Raw genomic sequence first — 20,303 nt, 5'->3', positions numbered from 1 at the left:
ACTAAATACCTGTTTCTTCCGGGTATTTCCTGCAAATAACTTTTATAATCTAGTTAAGTAGCAAAAAAATAGCATGTTTTACCTTTGGGTAATTAGAAGAGAGAAAAGAAAATACGGTCATTTATGTCTTAATTGGGTAATGTGTTAACAGACACTAGCCACAACTTTCCCTTTCGGGTACGCAGTCGTGGTGGGGGCGGGTGAGTTCTGAATTTGTAGACACAGTGAGCAGTATTTGACTTAAGCATTCTTTGCAAGGGGGTGGGGGATACTTTGTAACCAGCAGTACTCAGAATTAGCTTCTGTAGAATCCAGTGTTTATCATAGGATAAGTCATTTTCTAAAGTGCTTTTTTTTTTTTTTTATGCTTGTATGTTACCAAAATAGCAATAAAACAAAACTGAGCGGTTACTACAGCAAAAAGATTTTTGAGAGGAGGCATATTTTATCATGGACATTACCCATTCATGGTAATAACAGAGTAATAACAATGACGACTTTTTGGTTGGTTTTGCACCGTTTTTTTTGAATCTTCTGCAGGGAATGTGCTTTCTTATTACCTGTAAGCTGAGCCAGTGAATGCCTCCTCCCCTCCTGGTGGGTCTCTGCAGTGACAGCCTGGCCCCGACTGGCTGTGGGAATTTGGACGACTTGCATTAAGGATTCTGCACCCAATCCCTATTGTGTGTGGTTTTTCCACACCACCAAGCAAGGATCTGACATCAGCTGGGTGTCGTACACCTCAGCCCTGAGCTGACACTATCTCCCCGGAGATAGCATCAGATCCCACAGGCTCAGGGCTCTGTCCCACAGGACTGCCCTACCACCCCCCCCCCCCCCCACCTGTCGTCTTCACATGCCACCTGCCCCTCTTCGCTTATCACCTGGTGCTTACGACAGGCAGGCTGGAAATTGGAGGTTCTGACGGCCCCCTTTTGCGGTTTAATTCATTTGCTAGAGCAGGTTAGAGAACTCAGACAGTTTCCCTATGAGATCACTGGCTTATTACAGAAGGATCCGACTCAAACAGCCAGATGGAAGAGAGCCACAGGGCAATGTGTGCCTCCTCCTCCAGGCAAATCACTTGGAATCTTCATGTGTTCCCCAACCCCAAAACTCCAAACCTTCTCCTTTTGGGTTTTTAAGGAGACTTCATTCCATTGGCATGACTGATGAAATCACTGGCCATTGGTGACTGAACTCAATCTCCAGTCCCTTTTCCCTTCCTCTCATCCTTAGCTTATTTAGGTGCTTTCCAGAAGTCACCTCGCTAACATAACAAAAGAACTTCATCGCTCTCACCACTTGGGAAATTCCAGGGGCTTGGGGAGCTCTGTGCCAAGAACAGGAAGAAGATCAAATACATATTTTTGATTATAGATCACAATATCCCACACACGATCTCTCATTCCTAGCTCCTTGGGAGAATGGGCTAAGCACCCGTCATCATATGTTTCTTTATCTTTTTTTTCTTTTTTCTTTTTTTTTTTGAAAACCATAGTTCTTTAAATAAAAATTCTTCCATATTCCATAGTCAGATTTAAAAGAGATGGCAGCTAAACTGCTGGGTCCTGCTGCCCTAGGAGGAGAGCCACGGGGCATCTCTGGAAAACCAACTGACTGTGCATGTGAAGAACGAGCAGGAGATGGGCCGGAGGAAACCAGCCCTAAAGACTGCTTCTCTTCATGTGAACAAAGGGCAAAGGTATTCCCTACAAAGTCAGAGACCTGGATTCCAGATAGTAGTGGAGAAATTCTCCTGCACGGGTGAACACACCCTTGTTAGGGGTGCCTCCATTTTATGCCCCTCCCCCTTCTCAGTTTCCACCCTGAGTGTTGCAATCAGAGGATGATGTCAAGATGGCTGGGTACCCGCCCATTCCAGCTCCAACAGAGATTTAACCGTATCTCTTAGTTGTTTCTGCAGATCAGAGGAACTGTCTGTTTTCCAGTTTGTGCCACGGAGATAATACGTACAATTAAGGCACTGAGTGTTGGGACTGAACCCAGACTATTGACAAAGAATTTATCCCAGTTACCACCTACATGTGCTTGGGCAAAGAACTTGATCTCTCAGTGTCCGTTTCCTCACCTGTAAAATGGGGATGATCATTTGACCCTCAGCAAATGATGTTAGAACGTATATCAAGCACTTAGCTCTGGGCCTAATCCATAGGATGTGTGGTCTGTTCTCTTGGAAACGCCCACCAACAGCATCCCATGAAAATCCTGGGAGCTTTAGAAGCTCACTTTTTTAAGCGTTGTAGTAAGTTCTTAGAACAATTCGATATGGAGAAACACAGACGGTCCTGTTGACTGACCGGTCCAAAATCTGAAAGCCAGAACAGGCTATTAGGATTGTCCCCTGCTTGTAGGAAACTCGAGGTGGTATATGCCCAAACGTTTCAGAAGGACATATGAAATCTTAACCATGTATTTGCAGGATGGTCTTGGTCCTGAACTTCTGGTATGAATTCAGCTGTCTAGGAAGAGTTTGTAATGCCAGTTGAGTCCTCTAAGCTGACTTTAAATACAGCAGAGGAGTCGGTGATTTAATAATAGAAGATGTGGCCTTGCCCCTTAGACTTCTGGGACCCGGAATTTGTGAAAGTGGTAACTTTTAAAAGGAATGAGAAGTAAGGTTCTGTTGGCCAGGCACAGATACTCATGAAACCCATGCCAGTGTCTAGGAAAATAATCCGGTAGGTGCCTCCATCATACTTTGTGTCAGTCATACATCCTGTCCATTTAAGCCTTGGCACATATTTCTATATGAACACTTGGAAAATTTAAAACATATTTACATATGAAAAGGGTGTCTTAAGAGGGTTCAGGTTTTCAGTGGAAAACATGAAAAGGTTCACAGACCTTTAGGATGCAGATTACAAGGGGTGAGGAACAAACTTTGTAAATCACTCTGTCCCTGGACCTGTGCCCAGGGCTCTTGAGATCTGTTGACCTTAGTGCATGAAGGTCACTGGTTTGGAGTCTCCATCTACACCTAGTGTAGGTCAGTAAAGGGCTCTTAGAGGAAGAGGACAGACACAGACTAGATTTCATGGCATTTCACGGTCATTAGGAGACTCTTAGATCTTATGTTTATGAATGCGCTGGAAGGTACAATCACAGGAAGGAGTCCATGTGGCAGGTTTCATCTGTCCTGCCCTGACACGCAAGCCATCCCTTCTCTGAGCCCAGCCGCTGCCTGTGAATGACACGAACCTCTCAGGCTGCTGTCTTTGGTTTTGTAGTCATCTGCAAAGACAGAGAATGATCGAAAGTGTGGGTGGGTAGAGTCCACCCCGATACAATGCGATTTTTCTCCCCCTGTGACAAATCTGAAGAAATCTGGGGGCAGACAGATCTGGTTGAAACCTCACTGTATGACTCTGGAGGGGTCCCCTAACCTTCAAAATGAGGGTGATACTTTGTTTTGGGGCATATTGTGAGGATTTCATGAAATGAGCCCAGCACATAACTGCCAGCTTGGTAGTCTTTGGCTGCAAGGGGTAGGTAGGTGTTACCAATCGCTGATCCTTTTGGAAAGAGAAACACACAGTAAGTCTCTTGTTTGAGAGCAAAAATTCTTTTCTAAAACATGTGTATGACTTACAAAACTGCAGTAACAGGACCCAGTTCTGATTTCTGACCTTCCTCCTTTTAAAGTTGTATGGAAAATATTTCCTGTGTTTCTGTGGCTGTCGTTTCTAATGGCTGCCCTAAAATCATGATTTATAAAACCATTATCCTGTTGGACTCCCAGGTGGTTTCTCTTCCTGTGCTTTTTATAGCTAATCATGACCACCAAAAGTTTTATGTGAATCGTTATTTTACTTGTTGGTTTACATTGGAAGAGTTTCTAGAAATGAGATCATTGGGTCAAATGTTAAAAAAACCTTTACTGTTCTTGGTGCTTAAAGTGTTGTTATATTGTTTTTATACATAAGGAATGGACCAGTTTCAATGGTGGCAGCAGCGCTGCGTGTGTGCCCGTGTGAGTGTGTGTGTGTGTGTGTGTGTGTGTGTGAGAGAGAGAGAGAGAGAGAGAGAGAGAGCATTCATTCAGCTATATCTCAGCCAGCACGACATGCAGTAATTGAATATTGTTAACCTAATAAGGCATGAAATGGTGTCTTGATTTTCCTCTCTGTGCCTTTCTTTGATTATTCATCTTATTCATATTTCCCCTATATGTTTATTATTCCAGTTACTTACACATCTGACCCTTCTATTTCCCTTTCCATTCAAACAGTGGTCCTATTGACTCTGGGGGAATGTAAGCTGTCTTTCTGCATATTTAAGGTTCATGTTTAGTTCTGGAAAATTATGCCGATTCTTACGTCTTTCTGTAGTGTAGTCTTTTAACTTTCTTTTTCTTTTTCTTTTCTTTTCTTTTTTTTTATTTTTTTTTAGATTTTATTTATTTATTTGACAGAGAGATCACAAGTAGGCAGAGAGGCAGGCAGAGTGGGGGTTGGAGAGGAACAGGCTACCTGCTGAGCAGAGAGCCCAATGTGGGGCTTGATCATGACCTGAGCTGAAGATAGAGTCTTAACCCACTGAGCCACCCGGGTGCCCCAACTTTCTTTTTTTTTTTAAAGTAGGCTCCATGCCCAGCATCAGGCCCAATCTGGAGCTTGAACTCATGACCCTGAGCTTGAGACCTGAACTGAGATCAAGAGTCGGATGCTCAGCCAACTGAGCCACCCGGGCACCCCTGTGGTGTTGTCTTTACATTAAATGTGGCCACGTGCCCATAGGTTGGTGACTCTTCAAGTATTCAGATTAATTTAACTTGACAGATTTATTTCTTATTTCACCTTTGAGGTTTTGCCTTCAGGCTGCTGTCAATTGTACAGTCCCTATGGTTTTATATTATTTAAGCACGAATATAATTTCAAGACCTAATCATAGAGGCAATAGTAATGAAGTAAAAATAAGGCCATTGTCCCTACAAAGTGAGAATGAAGCGTGACTGTACAAACAATGCTTTTTTTCCTAACTTTCAGTATTTATTATAAAAATACATTGTGGATTGAGGCTGAGGCTCTAAAGTAAACATTTGGGGAATTCTGGCATTATTATCCTATGGGAACCAGTGCTAGTCTTTTGTTTACTTTTTCCCTTAGTTTTCCAGACAAAAGAACGGCAGCTCCACCCGGTCTTAATTTTGAACACATTTTTCTGGTTGCCACCACCCTAATTCAGGCCTGTATTCTTCCTTGCTTCAGCTGCATTCACACAAGAGTGTTGTTTCTGAATGTGACTGCAGAGGAAATAGAACCCAAACTGCCTGGTTTTACAGATGACAAAGCCAGAACAGCCGATGGCTCGTGGCCAGCATGACCTCTGGGCAGTCTCCGTGTCTGGCTCTCACCTTCCGGGCCACCCACACTCCCTCCTCTATCGGATTAATCTTGCTGGAGCACGGTGCGGATCGTGTTCCTCTTCTTGCAAACACCTTCAGTGGTTCCTTCCACTCCCTGGAAGAGAGCCTGGCCAAGCCCTCGAGGGTCAGGGCAGAGGACTCCAAGCAGCCCTTCCCCAGCTCCTCTCCTGCACGCTGAATCATTCAGGTGGGTGGGTGCCTCATGTTTGCCCGCTGCCCAGTCTTCACCCAGCTGTTCCTCATTCCTGAAAATCTCTTCCCACCCACCCTGAGTGCTTGCTTTCCTCTGTGAGTCTCCCGATCCTCAGCTCAAAACACCAAGGAAATCATTACTGATTTAAATGCTCTCCTATGTGATACAAGCTGGGGAGCATTTAAAATTTCCCCACTTGCTATAGGTCAGTCCGTAGACCATCAAGTTTGCTTTATTTTTCTTGTCAGTTGCCCCATTTTCTTTTGCTTAGGTTTTTCTTGTGACTGATGATGCTCTCAGTTGATATGTGGCAGGAGAAAGCAGTGGGAGCTCGAAGGAGGGGAACAGGCTCAGGTGCTTCGGGGGCAGAACTTGAATTTCAGCCCAAATCCACATGTGTTAACTGTACCGCACAATCTATGTAGCACAGACTTGGTTGTGCCATCAGAGGGCCTGAATCCAATCTGACATGACCGAGCTGAATAACCTGGGCCTTCACCACCTCTGTCTTGTCTTTGGTAAAATGGCAACCATAGCGACACATCTCAGAATGAGTCCACGACGATTGTGAGAGCCGAGAAGTGTGAAAAATACTTAGTGATCCGTAAGGGGAATCCTCGTATTAATAAGAGTCCTCATCCTTGCTAGAGGATGTTAGTGAGCTCATGACAGAGTCGGGTCAGTATCACTAAGGAATCCTGTACGTTTCACCAGGAAAATGAGAAAACTGCCCTTCTCTTAGAGGTCCAAGTTCTGAGGTTTTCCTGCACCTTTTCAGTGGTAGTCTGCAGAGTTGTGTGGTACCACATGGTCGTCCACTTCCTTTGTGGCACAGGGCTCCACGGACTTTGAGAGAAATGGAGGATGAAGCTGTGGCCCCAGAGAAGACTTTCTGTCCTGAGGAAAGGTCTTGGCTGATTGTCCCCACAATAGTGACATCTGTGGTCCCTTAGTTTTACGGGAGCTATCCCAGGCTTCTAGGCTTTCTAGGTTTCGGTTTAGGAGGAAATAAAAAATATAACCCTCTTTGTCCCGGGGACAGTAGAGTCATGTTTCAATATCTGTATAAAGTTTAAATTTAATCTAGATCTTCAATGTGTTTTATTACTATTGCTTCATGAGTTTGTCTAATTACAACTGTCATCAAACTTGTTGGCTTTTACTCTGCAGAGTGTTGGACAGATTCCAAGAGGGGTGTGGCCGGTGTCTAGACTAACTGGGATTACAGAGAAGATTTTTGCTGCCTCTGAGGTTGGGCTCTTCTTCAGAATAACTTAGAGATAGCCTTATGCCAGAATCCTGATTATTCGTGATTCATGATATGTGTATGAGTTCTCTGACATTGCAAATGACTCCAAAATTTAGCAGCTTACAGCAGCACACGCTTGTTAGTTCCCAGTTTTTCTGCATGGAGAATCCAGTATCACCTGACGGTGTCCTCTGTTCTGGGGTCTTATGAAGCTGCAGTGAAGGCATCAGCCCAGGCTGGGGCTGTGGGGTGGTCTCATTTGAAGGGTGGACTGAAGAAGGATAAGCCACTTCCAAGTTCCTGAGGTTGTTGGCAAAATTTATTTCCTTCGCCCTCACTTTAAAAAATTTTTTTTGCAGTTTTGTTGAGCTATAACTGACATATAACATTGTAGTTATAGGTGTACATATAACATGTAGTTTAAGTTACAGGTGACATAACATGTAGTTTAAGGTGTACAGCATAATGATTTGGTATATGCATATATAGTAAAATGATTACCAGTGTTAAGCTTAGTGAGCATTCATTACCATTATATAGTTACAATTTTTTTTTCTTGTGATAACTTTTAAGATCTACTTTCTGATCTTAAGAAAGTTACTCTCTGAGTAACTTTCAAACATACAAAGTGTATTGGTAGCTGTAGTCACCATGCCGTACATACAGAAAATTCATTTCCTTGAGGGTTGTTGGTCTGAAGACCCCATTTCCTTGTTGGCTATTGGCTGGACAGGCACTGAGTTTCTTGCCATGTGAGCCCCTGCACAGGACAGCTGCTTCATGAGAGCCAGGAAGGGGGGACAGCTGGCTGGCTGGCTGGCAGGGAGTCATCATCTCCTGTAACCTAATCATGGATGAACCATCCCATTACTTGTGTCATAGCAAGTTGGTTACAAGCAAGGTCTTACGTCCAGCCCACTCTCACGGGGAGGGGGTTACACAAGAGCAAGAACAGCAGGTGTTGGCATCATTGGAGGCTTGTGGATTCTGCCTGCCAGAGCTATAATTTATTCTATTTTTTTTTTTTTTACAGATTTTATTTATTTCTTTGACAGAGAGAAATCACAAGTAGATGGAGAGGCAGGCAGAGAGAGAGAGAGAGAGAGGGAAGCAGGCTCCCTGCTGAGCAGAGAGCCCGATGCGGGACTCGATCCCAGGACCCTGAGATCATGACCTGAGCTGAAGGCAGCGGCTTAACCCACTGAGCCACCCAGGCGCCCCAATTTATTCTATTTAATATAGAACATATAATACAAAAACACATAGTATAGGACACATGGAAGTACAGTGCACAGATTTATTATGTCATGTTATGCTACTTTGCATGGTCTTTAATTACAATAATAACAATAATAGGAGAGGAAAGGAGGAAAAACACATGTTAAAAATACCCTTTCTTGAGGAAGGCTTGAAGAACCATAAAAACAGATGGTGTAGAATGAACAAAAATGAATTTTGTGACTCTTCCTTTCTAAGCTGGACATGAATCAAGTGTGGCAACAAAGCTGTCATTGACCGGGGCCTCTCGGCCTTCCCCAGCCTCTGAGTTCCCTTTGTGTTCGCACACAGATCCTACCCTGGCCATGACAAAACTCAGCTTTTTGTCCCTCCTTTGCCTTCACTGAAATCTAGAAACCTTGTGATGGCAGGAAAAGCCTGTGCTTTCGTTATTGCGGACTTCAGGCTTTTTTATCGCAAAGTGGAAAGACAATTCTTTTGGCCTGGGTTCCCTTTTTCCTCATTTCTTCAGTGCCTCCCCTACAAAGGAAGAAGGATATCATTCATTCATTCACTTGCATGTAGTTGGTAGCTAAGTATATTAGGTGACAAATGATGGGGGTTAGGGTACATGTTCGGAAACTGTCCTTCACGCCTCTTGTCTTAGGGGGGTTTATGACCAAGAGGGCTGAACACGATGGAAAACGAAGCACCCCTTTATTAAGAGCTGGAAAGACCCAAATCAAGCTCTGGTGTAAAGAAATGATGCCTCTTGATTCCTACTCCTCCCCGCTCCCTCCACCCGGCACTGTTTTTGAGGCAGGACTGCAGAAAAGTCTGGTCAGGGACAGAACGGGGAAAGAGGAGCATGGCTGCCGGCAGACGGAGCCCATCCTGGGGTCTTGCTCTCATGGAAATGGTAAGGTAGGAAACAACCCGCACACTGTACTGAACTTGAAACTCAGGTAAGGGAGTAATGTCTCCTGTAGGGCTGCAGGCTCTGAGCTGTGTGGGTCTCAAGGCCCCTTCCTTGGGCGGGAGATGGGGGGAGGGGGGCAGTGCTGAGGCCCTGTCCACTGTGGTGGGTGTAGTCTTTGAGTCTTTGTTTTGCAAATTCCTCTCTCTTAGGGGCTCTGAAAAGAACCCAGTGGAAACTAGCCTGTATCTTATATCTACTCCTTGTGGGTTGTCATAAGGGTTTTTAACACCATGAGGTAGCTAAGCGAATCCTTACTGTATTTGAAGGATCACTATCCCCCTGCCCCTTTCTCTTTTTTTAACAGATGGGACAGCTAAGCTTTCAAAATGTTAAGTAACCCATCCAGCTTATACATTGGTGAGTAGAAGAGCTGAGATTTCAATCCAGGCCCATATTCTTTCAAAGAAACCGTGCTGCTCAGCTGAAGCAGAGCTGGGCAAGAGTATTTCCGAAGATCGTGTGACCAGAAATGGCCTTGAATGCTAAGTCCTTGATGACTCAAAAAGAATTCTGATACATCTTTGCCTACTTGCGCTAACACCTAGGCACATTGACTTTGGACGCCATGATTATAGGCTCCGGGATTAACGAGGAAGCGTCACACTCCAGTGTGGGTGTGGTCGCTGTGCCTCATGTGCTGAGGGAGATGACGGTGCGCTGTCCCACTGGCGGGGGCCAGTGTGTGTGCTCTATGGTTACGCAGCTTCCAGCAACTGAGATGCTACTAGAGATGCTACTATTCCCAACCAATAGGGCAACTGTTCTGTTTTCCCACCAGCCCACCTGGTCGTTCATTCCATATTCCCACAGCTTGCCTGGTTTTACCCAGGTCAGGACTCATTTTCTCTAGCTGTGGGCCTTCGGTCTTGACCACATATTGCTGCTGTCTCTTGCCTTTTGTTTTAGTCTGGGGGTCAACAGACTTTTTCTGTAAAGAGCCGAATAGGAAATATTTTAGACTCTGAGGCCATATGGCATCCATTGTAACCATCCAGCTCTGCTGTGGTGTGAGAGCAGCCTAGACTGGACGTCAAGGGATGAACAAGAAAGTGTTCTAATAAAACCTGATTTACAAAAGCAGGTGGTCAGCTGAGCCTGGCCTGGAGGCTGTCGTTCGCTAACTCCCGCCTGGACTACCAGCCCCGTCAGGACAGAGGCAGAAGTAGGCTCTTGCCAGGTGCTGGGGTGATAGTGAGAAACAAGAAAGATCAGGGCTCCCGCTCAGTACCTTACCACAGGCTGGGTTAATTCCTCTGTCTGTAGCAGAATCTACAGTAGTTTTGGGTGGCCTTGCAGAGTGAGACTCTTGAAGAATTGCCAGAGCACAACCTCTTCTCGCCGCTGTCAGGCGCCCCTCCTTCATCCACTGACCGCTTGAAGTCTGCTACCGTGTGGTAGGAAGGGACTGTGGAGAGATGGCAAAGATCGCTTTGAGGGTTTAATTGAAAGTTCATTTTTTCTCTCCCCAGATCTTTGTGTGACATCTAGGTGGTTGGCACTGAGTATTCACACATGGGACTCTGTTCTTATATAGCTTGTGGTCTAGTGGGACAGATAGATGACAGATAAGTAAAAGTGAACGTATATTTAAAAATTGTGGTAAGTTCTTCTCAAAAGAGAGAGGTAAGTCTTGGGGAGGTTAGTGGTAGCAGAAAGAAGAGGATAGAGACCTGTTCAACACCATCCATGGAAGTGGATACTGAAGTTGAGATCTAAAGAATGAGAAATAGTAGCCATGCTGAGAACTGGGAGAGGAGCATTTTAGGCAGAAGGAGGAGAATGTCCAAAGGGCCTGAGGCAGGAAAGACTTCACTGGCTTAAGCTAAAAGTGGGGCCATGGGGCCTAGGATGATTGAGCAAGAAAGAAGTTACAGAACTGTGCAGAACTCTCAGACTTGGGGGGAAACTGTGGATTTAGTTGAAAGTATAGCGGGAAACCACAGTCTGCTTGGACTACCCTAGCAAAATACCACTGGCTGGGTGGCTTAAACCACAGACATTTATTTTTTCACATTTCCGAAAGCTGGAAGTCCAAGATCGAGGTGCCAGTCCTGTTGGTTTCTGGTGAGGCCTCTCTCCTTGGCTTGCAGAAGGCCACCATCTTGCTGTGGCCTCTCCTGTGTGCATGCATGGAAGGAGCGCTCTCTGATGTCTCTTTCTCGTCTTGTAAGGACACCAGACCTGTCAGAATAGGGTTCTGCCCTTACCAAATAGTTTAGCCTTAATGACCTCCTTAAAGGCCCTATCTCCACACACAGTCACACTGGGGGTTAGAGCTTCAGCCTGTGATTTTTTAAGGCGGCTCAGCTCTGTCCAGAATGCCTGGGAAGGGTCTAAACGGGAGAGTGGCGTGACTGGGGGGGGGGGGCATGTGGAAGGTGATCATGGGACGTCCAGTGTGGGAGCACGGCAAGAGAGACGATGGTGGTCTGAAGTAGGGTGGCGGCCATGGGGCTGGAGACGAGGGAATGGGTTGGAGGTGTGTGTTTCAGCAGAAATGACTGGGCTTGCTGTGGATCGGGGCTCTCATGCCCGGTGAACTCACCTGTACCCCTGAATAACCTGGAAGTCTCCAGAGGGTCTGTTTCCAGCGACGGTGTGGTGGTTGGCATGAGCAGGTGCTTAGAGAAGGTTGAGTAAGGGCACACGTGGCCGCAGTATGCCACAGTGGTGTTCAGAGACGTTCCAGTGTTTCCAAATCCATATTCCAGATAGTGCCTACCTTACAGGTGCCATGGTTTCGATCAGAAAACTCCTCATGTCACTTGGGGCTTCAAAGAAATAATTTCTTCCTCATTTTTCTTTGGTAATGCTAAGATGATGGAGCAAAGTGATTCCAGTATGCCTGCATCACACACACACACACACACACACACACACACACACACACACACACAGGCACGCACATGCACACACACACACTGTGGAGAACTTCCGCTCAGCTCAGGGCTCTGCTTTCCAAGCAGCCCACACAGTCTGGCCTGGGGTGGATGTTCTGCGCTGAGCTGGCTGGTTATGCAATGTCTTGCTTACTCTGGATCATATCCTTCTGGTTGTCAAAGCCATTCCTCCTTGTCGGCTGCTTCCTCCACCTCAAAGGACTGGATCCATTGAAATGTGGGAAATAAGCATGGAGACGCTTGCCAGTAATCATGATGAGGAAATGATCTCTTACGGAACGTTTCTAGGATACACTGACCCAGACCCCGAAAATGGATAAAGTGGCTCGTTTGAAGTCATGTACAATGACGAAAAAGTGTTTCTGTACGGTGCTTTCAGACTTGTGAATACTGTATATGTCCCTATGGTGAAGAGATTAGCTCCTAACTCCTGCCACTTAGTCGCTGAGCCCTTATCTGTAGGATGGGGTATTATTATCTGTCTCACAAAGCCGTCCTGCTTGACACACAGCAGGTGCTCAGAAAATGGTAACTGCTTTCATTACTTTAGTTCTGAAACATTGCTGATGCAAGTTTTGCACTTAAGGGTTTGGGAATTTTAATTAATTAATTATTTAATTAATTTGACAGGCAGAGATTACAAATAGGCAGAGAGGCAGGCAGAAAGGTGGGGGGGCAGTCTCCCTGCTGAGCAGAGAGCCCGATGCAGGGCTCAATCCCAGGACCCTGGGACCTTGACCTGAGCCGAAGGCAGCGGCTTTAACTTACTGAGCCACCCAGGCACCCGGGTTTGGGAATTTTAAAGAGAGTGCATTAAATTTAAGTATCAGCTAAAACATAGCTGGCAGAATTTTACAGAACCACAAATGAGGCTAATGAAACCTGTAAAACCCCAAGAAATAGTTATTTACTAGCCCACAGAAAACTGGGAAAGTGGGAAAATGTTTTACTCTGCAATTAAAAGGTTTTAAAATAGAATATGCCTATGCTTAAATGTAGTCCTATTGTAGTCTAATAATTTACCTCCTGGTGAGGGGTGGTTACATTTTGGAAGACATTTTGAAAGATGGAAAATCCTAAAAGGGATAAATTCTCACACCTTTCCATTTGTTATTATAAATAACATTTTTTCCCTTAATTTTGGAGCAATCGGCAGTATAAATGACCTCACTTTTGCACACTTACTGTACTGTGAGGACTGTATTGAGTATTTACGGGAGGCCAAATTCTGAACCGAGCACTGTGCACACATCATTTCTCTTAGATGATGCATGGCAGTTGTTGGCATTTTGGAAAATAAATGAATGTCTGGATAACCGGGACTATTTTATACATATGGATTGTTAACTCGCCCTTTTAACTCAACATGTTTGGACTTTTGCAATGTCATTAAAAACTCTTCTCATCGGCGTGCCTGGTTAAGTTGGTTTCCTCTCAGGTCACCATCTCAGGGTTGTGGGATCGAGCCCTTTGTTGGGCTTCGCGATCAACCCAGAGTATGTTTGAGACTCTCTCTCCCTCTCTCGCTGCCGTGCAGTCTCTCTTGCTCTCTAATAAATAAATCTTAAAAAAAAAGTCTTCTGATCATGGTCTACATTTATACTATCCCATAGTAGGAGGATATCACAGTTTATCTACACAGTGACCAACCCATGGATACGCAAGTTACTCTGAGTTTTATGGTTTTAAATAATGCTGGACAAAACCCTCACATAAATATTTAAACATTTCCTACCTGCTCAGCTAGGGCTATGCAGATTTAAATATCTGCAATGCTAGATTTGATACAAAGCGTGCAGGCAGCCAAGTGGTTCCATTCAAGGCAACTGAGACTTGATGAAAACATATAAGAAACTATAATGTAAAAGTACAAGATAGAAGGTCTCTTCTAGGAGGGTGGTTGTTTTTGCCGTAAAAAAATTTTTTAAGTAAGCTAGATGCCCAGCATGAGACTTAAACTCATGACCCCAAGATCAAGACTTGCATGCTCTACCAATTCACCCAGGCAGATGCCCCTTTGCTGCAAATTTTTATGACCATGCAAGTTATTCAAGGAATTTCGGTGTTTTCCTCTAGAGTGGGAATGACAGCAGTGCCATGGGAAGTTTTGAGGACCCAGTGCCCCCAAAGCATTTCACCCGGGCCTGACGTGCAGTTACCACTAAGTAAATGTGAGCTGCTATTATGAACAATGTCAAGTACATGGCCATATGATGCTAATGTAAATAATGACAGGCTGCATGTCTGTCTTCAGGTCTCCTTTGGTCTCTGTGTCAGTATTTTTCTAGTATAACTGAGGTTGTGCTTGTCCCTTCTGCAGTCACTTGGCACAGGGGTGTGCTCACACACAGGCGACAGATAGGGTGTGGGTGGTGTCATTTGGGAGGGAGGGGATGAGGGAGTGCTCCCAGGAAGCCCTTAGTAAAGTGTGAGCTTGTATTTCAAATGTATCACAGAGCAAAGTCTTAGAGTATGAGCCTTAGCAGAAACCAGGTGTCCGAGGGCAGGGTTTCCCAAACGTTGCCAGCAACCCACAGTGAGAGATGTAATGGCACTGAGGACCACAAAGCAAATAAACGTGTCTATGCGTTGGTTAGGTCAAGCAGTTTCAGCAAGCAGGACTGACTCTTGTGATGCCTGCTCTACTCTCATATTTTGTGGTCTGTTTCATTTCATTGTAAGGTTGGTTATGGATTCAGTTTATTTTGCCAGTAGAGACCCCCCCATTTGAAATACTACCTTAAGGTTTGTATCTGCTTTAAGAGTTTGCAACTATGTTTTTGTTGTTAAATCTCACTGAGGCATGGAATCGCTAATGAAAGGTTAATTTGAACTGTGGGGGGCGCTATTCAGACACACTTGCCTGTGAGTTGCGAGAATGTTCTGTTAAAAGGGCACTAGAGCAGGATGCAGGCAGGAGTCAGCCAGACCCTGGGCACCAGTTTAAGTCACTCTGGTTTCTCTGTCTCTTCAACCAGGTAGTTCCAGTTTGCCGGCAGCATGAATTCAGAAAGAGACTCGGAAACGACCTTTGAGGAGGATTCTCAGCCTAACGATGAAGTGGTTCCCTATAGCGACGATGAAACCGAAGATGAGCTTGACGACCAGGGGCCTGCGGTCGAGCCGGAACAGAACCGAGTCAACAGAGAAGCCGAGGAAACCCGGGAGACCCTGCGAAAAGGTGACCTCACTGGGACGGGCACCCTGGGACCCTGTCCGTGTCTGCGCCCATGGGGCAGCGGCAACAGGTGCACAGGCCAGCTGGCCCATGTTAGATGGTCCAGGAGGTCTCTTCCTTCTCCAAGGGTGATGCGGCTGGGAGAAGGGTCGCTGGGCTCGGACGGGCACACGTCCTCGGCGTGCTGGGCCATTCCACCGACCTGACCCAGTCTGCCCGGAAAGTGGCAAGCACGGGCTAGCGTCTACTTTCAGAAGGGACTTGCATATGCAAGAATTTGCTTGTTCCTGGACTCCAGAAGCTTCACATTGCCAGACCTTTTGCTCAGTCAGTTGTGACCGTGAGATGGCTTGGGCTCTGCTTGCTGTAAGGGGCCTGTCGTACATGCAGCAGCCGGCGCCCCTGCCCAAAATGGGGGCAGCTCCGAGGCCGGGTCTGGACCAGGGGCCAGGACCAGACAGTAACTGTTTCAGGCTCTGTGTGCCATGTGGTCTCTTCACACCTACTCGGCTCTCCCGGGAGCTCTTAAAAATAGCCCTAGACAGTCCGTCATTGAGGCCGAAAGAGTGTAGCTAACTTTTATGATGCAGCTTTTCCTCTGCAGCTTTTCTGTTTCATTTTCCGCTGCTTCTCCCACCCTGGTAAGCAAATGTGATCTTTTCCTGTGGCCGATCCTTTCCTCCTTGGGCCCCAGATTTGCTCCAGATTTCAGGTGGAAAATATTTCTTCCACAGTCCCTAGAATTCCAGCTAAACAGCTTTGGTTTTTCATTTATAGAAATTTCCGCTAAGTTATGGTTTTTGACTCTCAGGATGTTGTCACCACAGTGTTGGTCAGAATAACCTCTGATTCTATCTGCTTTCCCCCAAATCTCCATCACTAGCCCATCTGTCCTCCCAAGTGCCCCTGAAGTCTGCTTCCCTCGGATTACTCCCTGCTACCCTCATCTTTCCTGCTGGGTTCCGCTCCCTGGTCCTTGTGGGGTTTTTTCCAAACCATTTTCACCTGTAGAAAGAGCAACAAGCATGAAATGCCACTCGTGGGACGATTCATCCTGCTCTGGCCAGACACTGCCTCTCTCCCCGATGTGGGGAGGTTCTTCATGGGGGAGAGCACGCATCCAAACGGGCTTCTGCCTACAATGGGCTCCAAAACCTGGCAGGCCGGCGACCCATGTAGACTGTTTGCCGTCTCTGGTTTTCCATATCAGACATTTAGAATGATCAGAATTTACTGTGGATTCCTGGCTGTGAGTTCAAGCTGTTGAGTGTTAAGCTTAAGAGCTTTCTGCCTTGAAGCAGAAGGTACTAAAATCAGGATAATCGAGCTAAATTAAAATGGAAACACTGCTGATCTGGACAGGAATGTGGCCTCTGTCGTAACAGGTCCAGGCTGGATGTCGTTCGAAGGGGGTTCAAGCCAAAGTAGCCCGACAAGTTAGCAAAGGAGTTCTAGCTGACTGCCCCAGTCCTGAATACCACGTTTCTTCCTCATTCCTTCTCCCTCCGAACCTCTCAGTTTCCTAGCACAATCTCAGAGTCGCTATCATATGTGGCTATCTGATGAGTTGGCAGGGAACCGGCTCAGTGAGGTTCAAGGTGAACTTTGCTGTTGCTGCCTGGTGCCCTGCCGTCTGACGTGTGGTCCAGGACGCAACAAAGACGGGGTTGGGTGCCTGCAGAAATGTCAGGGAAGCACGTAGTGGACGGAAACGCTCACCTCTGGTTTTTTCCAACTCTGCTTTCACATCTTGGTGCTCAGGGCCCTCTCCTGATCATGCCTTTTGCACCTTCCTTATAGATTTCTACTGTTGGAATACAGGCCTCAAGGGAGCCCAGACGTGTTCTTGGCGCTTCATAGTCTTTTCCCATGGTGGCTTATGTTTTTAGGGGACTCTGGTGGCCTGTCCTTCCTCCCTCCCTCCCTTTCTTCTTTCCTTTCTCTTTCTTTCTTTCGATTGCTTACGTATTTGAGAGAGCAAGCATGGACAGGGAGAAGGGCAGAGGGAGAGGGAGAAGCAGACTCCCTAGTGAGCAGAGAGCCCAAGGTGGGGCTTGATCCAAGGACCCCAGGATGGTGACCTGAGCCAAAGGCAGACACTTCACCAAATGAGCCACCCAGGCACCAAACTCCCTTTAAAAAAAAAAAGAAAAAAAAAAAAGATTTTATTTTTAAGTAATCTCTACATCTACACCCAGGGTGAGACTCAAATGTACAACCCCAAGATCAACCTGTATGCTTTCCAACTGAGCCAGCCAGGTGCCCCTGGTGGTTCTCATTTCTTAACATTCCTGTCCAATGACCTTGCTTGTGACTTTCAGAAATATTATTCTAATACCTCTATCTGCCCTTCCCAAACACACAGAGGACATTCGGTAAGTGCTAGAACGTCTCTCCCTGCATTCCCATCTCTGCCCTGCTCACCCCACAACAGATCGGCTTCCTGTCTTCCTCCCTCACTCCCTCTGTCCCTCCCTGTCCCCTCTGTACCCCTCCTCCTCCCTTCTGATTGTTTTTTCCCCCATACTCTCACTTGGTCATTTTCCCAATTAAGGTTGGGTCATTCTGACTTGTTTCAATTCAGCCTTCCTCTGTCTGGGCATTTTATATGAAGGACAGTTTTTGTTTTTTTTTTCCTTCAAAGAAATCAGTTTTTTATTTTTATTTTTAAAAAATTTTATTTTTTATTTGTCACAGAGAGACACAGTGAGAGAGGGAACACAAGCAGGGGGAGTGGGAGAGGGACAAGCAGGCTTCTGGCCAAGCAGGAAGCCCCATGTGGGGCTCGTAGCCAGGACCCTGGGATCATGACCTGAGCTGAAGACAGAAGCCCAACCGACTGAGCCACCCAGGCGCCCCAGAAAGTTGGTTTCGTAAAGATGCCCTAGGCCAGCTGAGTTCAGCAAGTGTTCTGCGAGACCCATTTTGCATGCTTTTCAGTTGAAGGACCTTGGCTGTGGGCTGCGACTCTAGCACAAGGGTAAGCATGCTGCTAGAGTGTGTCACGGAGGAGGAGATCAACCCACAGGTTTTACAGGAGTAATTTTACCCTTAGTTTACTTTGAGCAAGGATGGGCACAAACAAACGTGCGTGTTGCCCATGCTATGGGATGGGCCCGCATTTCCTGAGGAGTACACAAGAACAGCATTTCTTAGCGTGTCTCTGGGAAACACGACATTTGCCAGATGCGCCAGGACACAGATCTGTAGCCTCTGAGACTGGAAACTCAGAATTCTGACACCTCTTCTTGGAGTTTAAAGGTTGTCCGTTAGTACGAAAGGATCCAAGAACTCAAGGCATTCAATAAAGCGGTTTAATTTTATATAGCCACACGTTCCTAAAATTTCTTGACTCTAGAATGCTGTGGGTTGGTTTTTTGTTTTTTTGTTTGTTTTTTTTTTTTTTTTTTTTTTAAGTTTTTTTTTTTTTTTTTTACAGAGAGAGATCACAAGTAGGCAGAAAGGCAGGCAGAGAGAGAGAGGAGGAGGAAACAGGCTCCCTGCCGAGCAGAGAGCCCGATGTGGGACTCGATCCCAGGACCCTGAGATCATGACCTGAGCCGAAGGCAGCAGCTTAACCCACTGAGCCACCCAGGCGCCCTGTTTGTTTTTTTTTTTCCCCAATCCCACCATCTTGTTGTCACCTAGGTCAACTCCTTGAGTAATTCTGGGCCAGTGAGGAGCCAGCTTCCAGATGAAGTCCTTGGGAATGCATAAGGAATCGGGAGAGGTTGCTGGATTAATGCATACTGGCTCTTTCTTCAGAGCCTGGGCCTCCTCGGCCACACTGCCTATTGGTGACCTCTCCCATCTGCCCGCTCTGCTGGCTTATGCGAGGACTCACAGCTTCCCTGTCTGCAATGCGTTCCTACCTGAATCCTGCCTTCTGCTTTGGACTGGTGTCCCGTCTCCTGTTATCATGGCCAAGCTTCTGGAAATTCATTATGTCTCCAGAGCCACATCCTCCCGTTGCCCTGGGTTCTTCTGCTCCATGGGCTGCCCCACCACCCCAAGCATATTGCTTTTGTTAAAGTCCCCAGGAACCCCAGTGCAAGGCCAGTGAGCTTTTTGTCAGCCCTTGCTTTCTGGCCTGTTCTCTCTGGAGTGCTGGACCTTTGTAGCAGCCTCTCCTTTGGGAACCCTGACCTCCTTGGCAGGTGGCAATGTCCTCTTGTCCGAGCACTCTTCCTGTTTCTCCTTCCTTCTGGAGAATGTTCACCTCCCCCGTCACACTCCATTCTCTCTCTTCAGACCTTCCTTTGGCAAGCCGACTCCCTTTAATCTGAGTACGTACCGCACCCCTCTGTCACTCTAAGAGGCAAGATGCATGGTGGGGAGGAGGTACAACGCTGGGTGCAGACTCTGGGCTTCAGCCCTGCTTCATGACCTGCTAGCTGTGTGACCTTGAGGAAGGGACATCCCTCCTCCATGCCGCAGTGGGCCCATCTGTGCAATGGGCCCAGTATCTGTACCTACTTCGTTGGGTAGTTGTGCAGATTAAATCAGAAAATCAGTGTAACGGATTTAGGACTGTTTCAGGCATACAGTAAGTGCTCAGTAAACGGTGTTTCAGGCATACAGTAAGTGCTCAGTAATCCGTAGCTGTTATCCCCACCACCCCCTCTGGCCAGTTCCTCCCTTAATGTCTTTCATGTCAGACTGAAAGTGGCTACCCTTTCCCATCGTCTCCTCCCTTCTTTCCATCATCACAACTTCTTCTTGACCCCTCCACCCCCTTTTGGGGTATTCAGGTTCTCTTGGACAGCCCCAGGCTGCAGCTGCGGACTCGTTCTTTTAAACCGCTCCTTCTGTCGCCAAAGCCAAGTACAGTGAATGGTTGCGGAGGTGGATGGGGTGAAGAATGGGCCATTTTCCCAGGAATGAGTTTGCTCACATACTGGGGAAATTTGGGGTGATTTAGGGTCATCCCTGCCTCTGCCATCCTATAAACCTTTCCCATGAACACAGCCTTCTGTAGCCTTTTTGTTTGCAGACCTGTGGTCTTTCCTAGCCCCCTGTAGTTTCTCAGGTAAAGCCTTCCTCCTGGTCTCAGGTGGTCCAGCATACCCGCAGGGGGTCAAGGCGTAAGTCTGTCCAGCAGAGAAAGCAGAAAGCTCCATCCATGGAAAAGTTCACGCAGGCACACATGAAACCGCAAGGACAGAGCAAAAGCTTGCAGAAGGAACCTCACTCAAGC

General features: G+C 46.5%; 1 protein-coding gene across 3 annotated transcripts in view; it reads left to right on the top strand.

The window, feature by feature from the left end:
* ATP8B1 (ATPase phospholipid transporting 8B1) overlaps positions 1 to 20,303 on the top strand; it is a 125,137-nt gene that overhangs the window by 45,822 nt on the left and 59,012 nt on the right. The window contains exons 1-2 of one of the 3 annotated variants that reach the window (XM_059409739.1): positions 5,478 to 5,576; positions 14,907 to 15,109. In XM_059409739.1, coding sequence (XP_059265722.1) covers positions 14,929 to 15,109 — 181 coding nt within the window. In that variant the 5' untranslated portion in view covers positions 5,478 to 5,576; positions 14,907 to 14,928. Of the gene's footprint in view, positions 1 to 5,477; positions 5,577 to 14,906; positions 15,110 to 20,303 lie in introns of those variants that run through there. The other 2 variants (XM_059409737.1, XM_059409740.1) reach the window with 2 other exon arrangements.

Source organism: Mustela nigripes, chromosome 8, assembly GCF_022355385.1.
Source record: "Mustela nigripes isolate SB6536 chromosome 8, MUSNIG.SB6536, whole genome shotgun sequence".
Taxonomy (NCBI): domain Eukaryota; kingdom Metazoa; phylum Chordata; class Mammalia; order Carnivora; family Mustelidae; genus Mustela; species Mustela nigripes.
The sequence above is the reverse complement of the archived record's forward strand: the minus strand, read 5'-3'. Positions and strand labels throughout refer to the sequence as shown.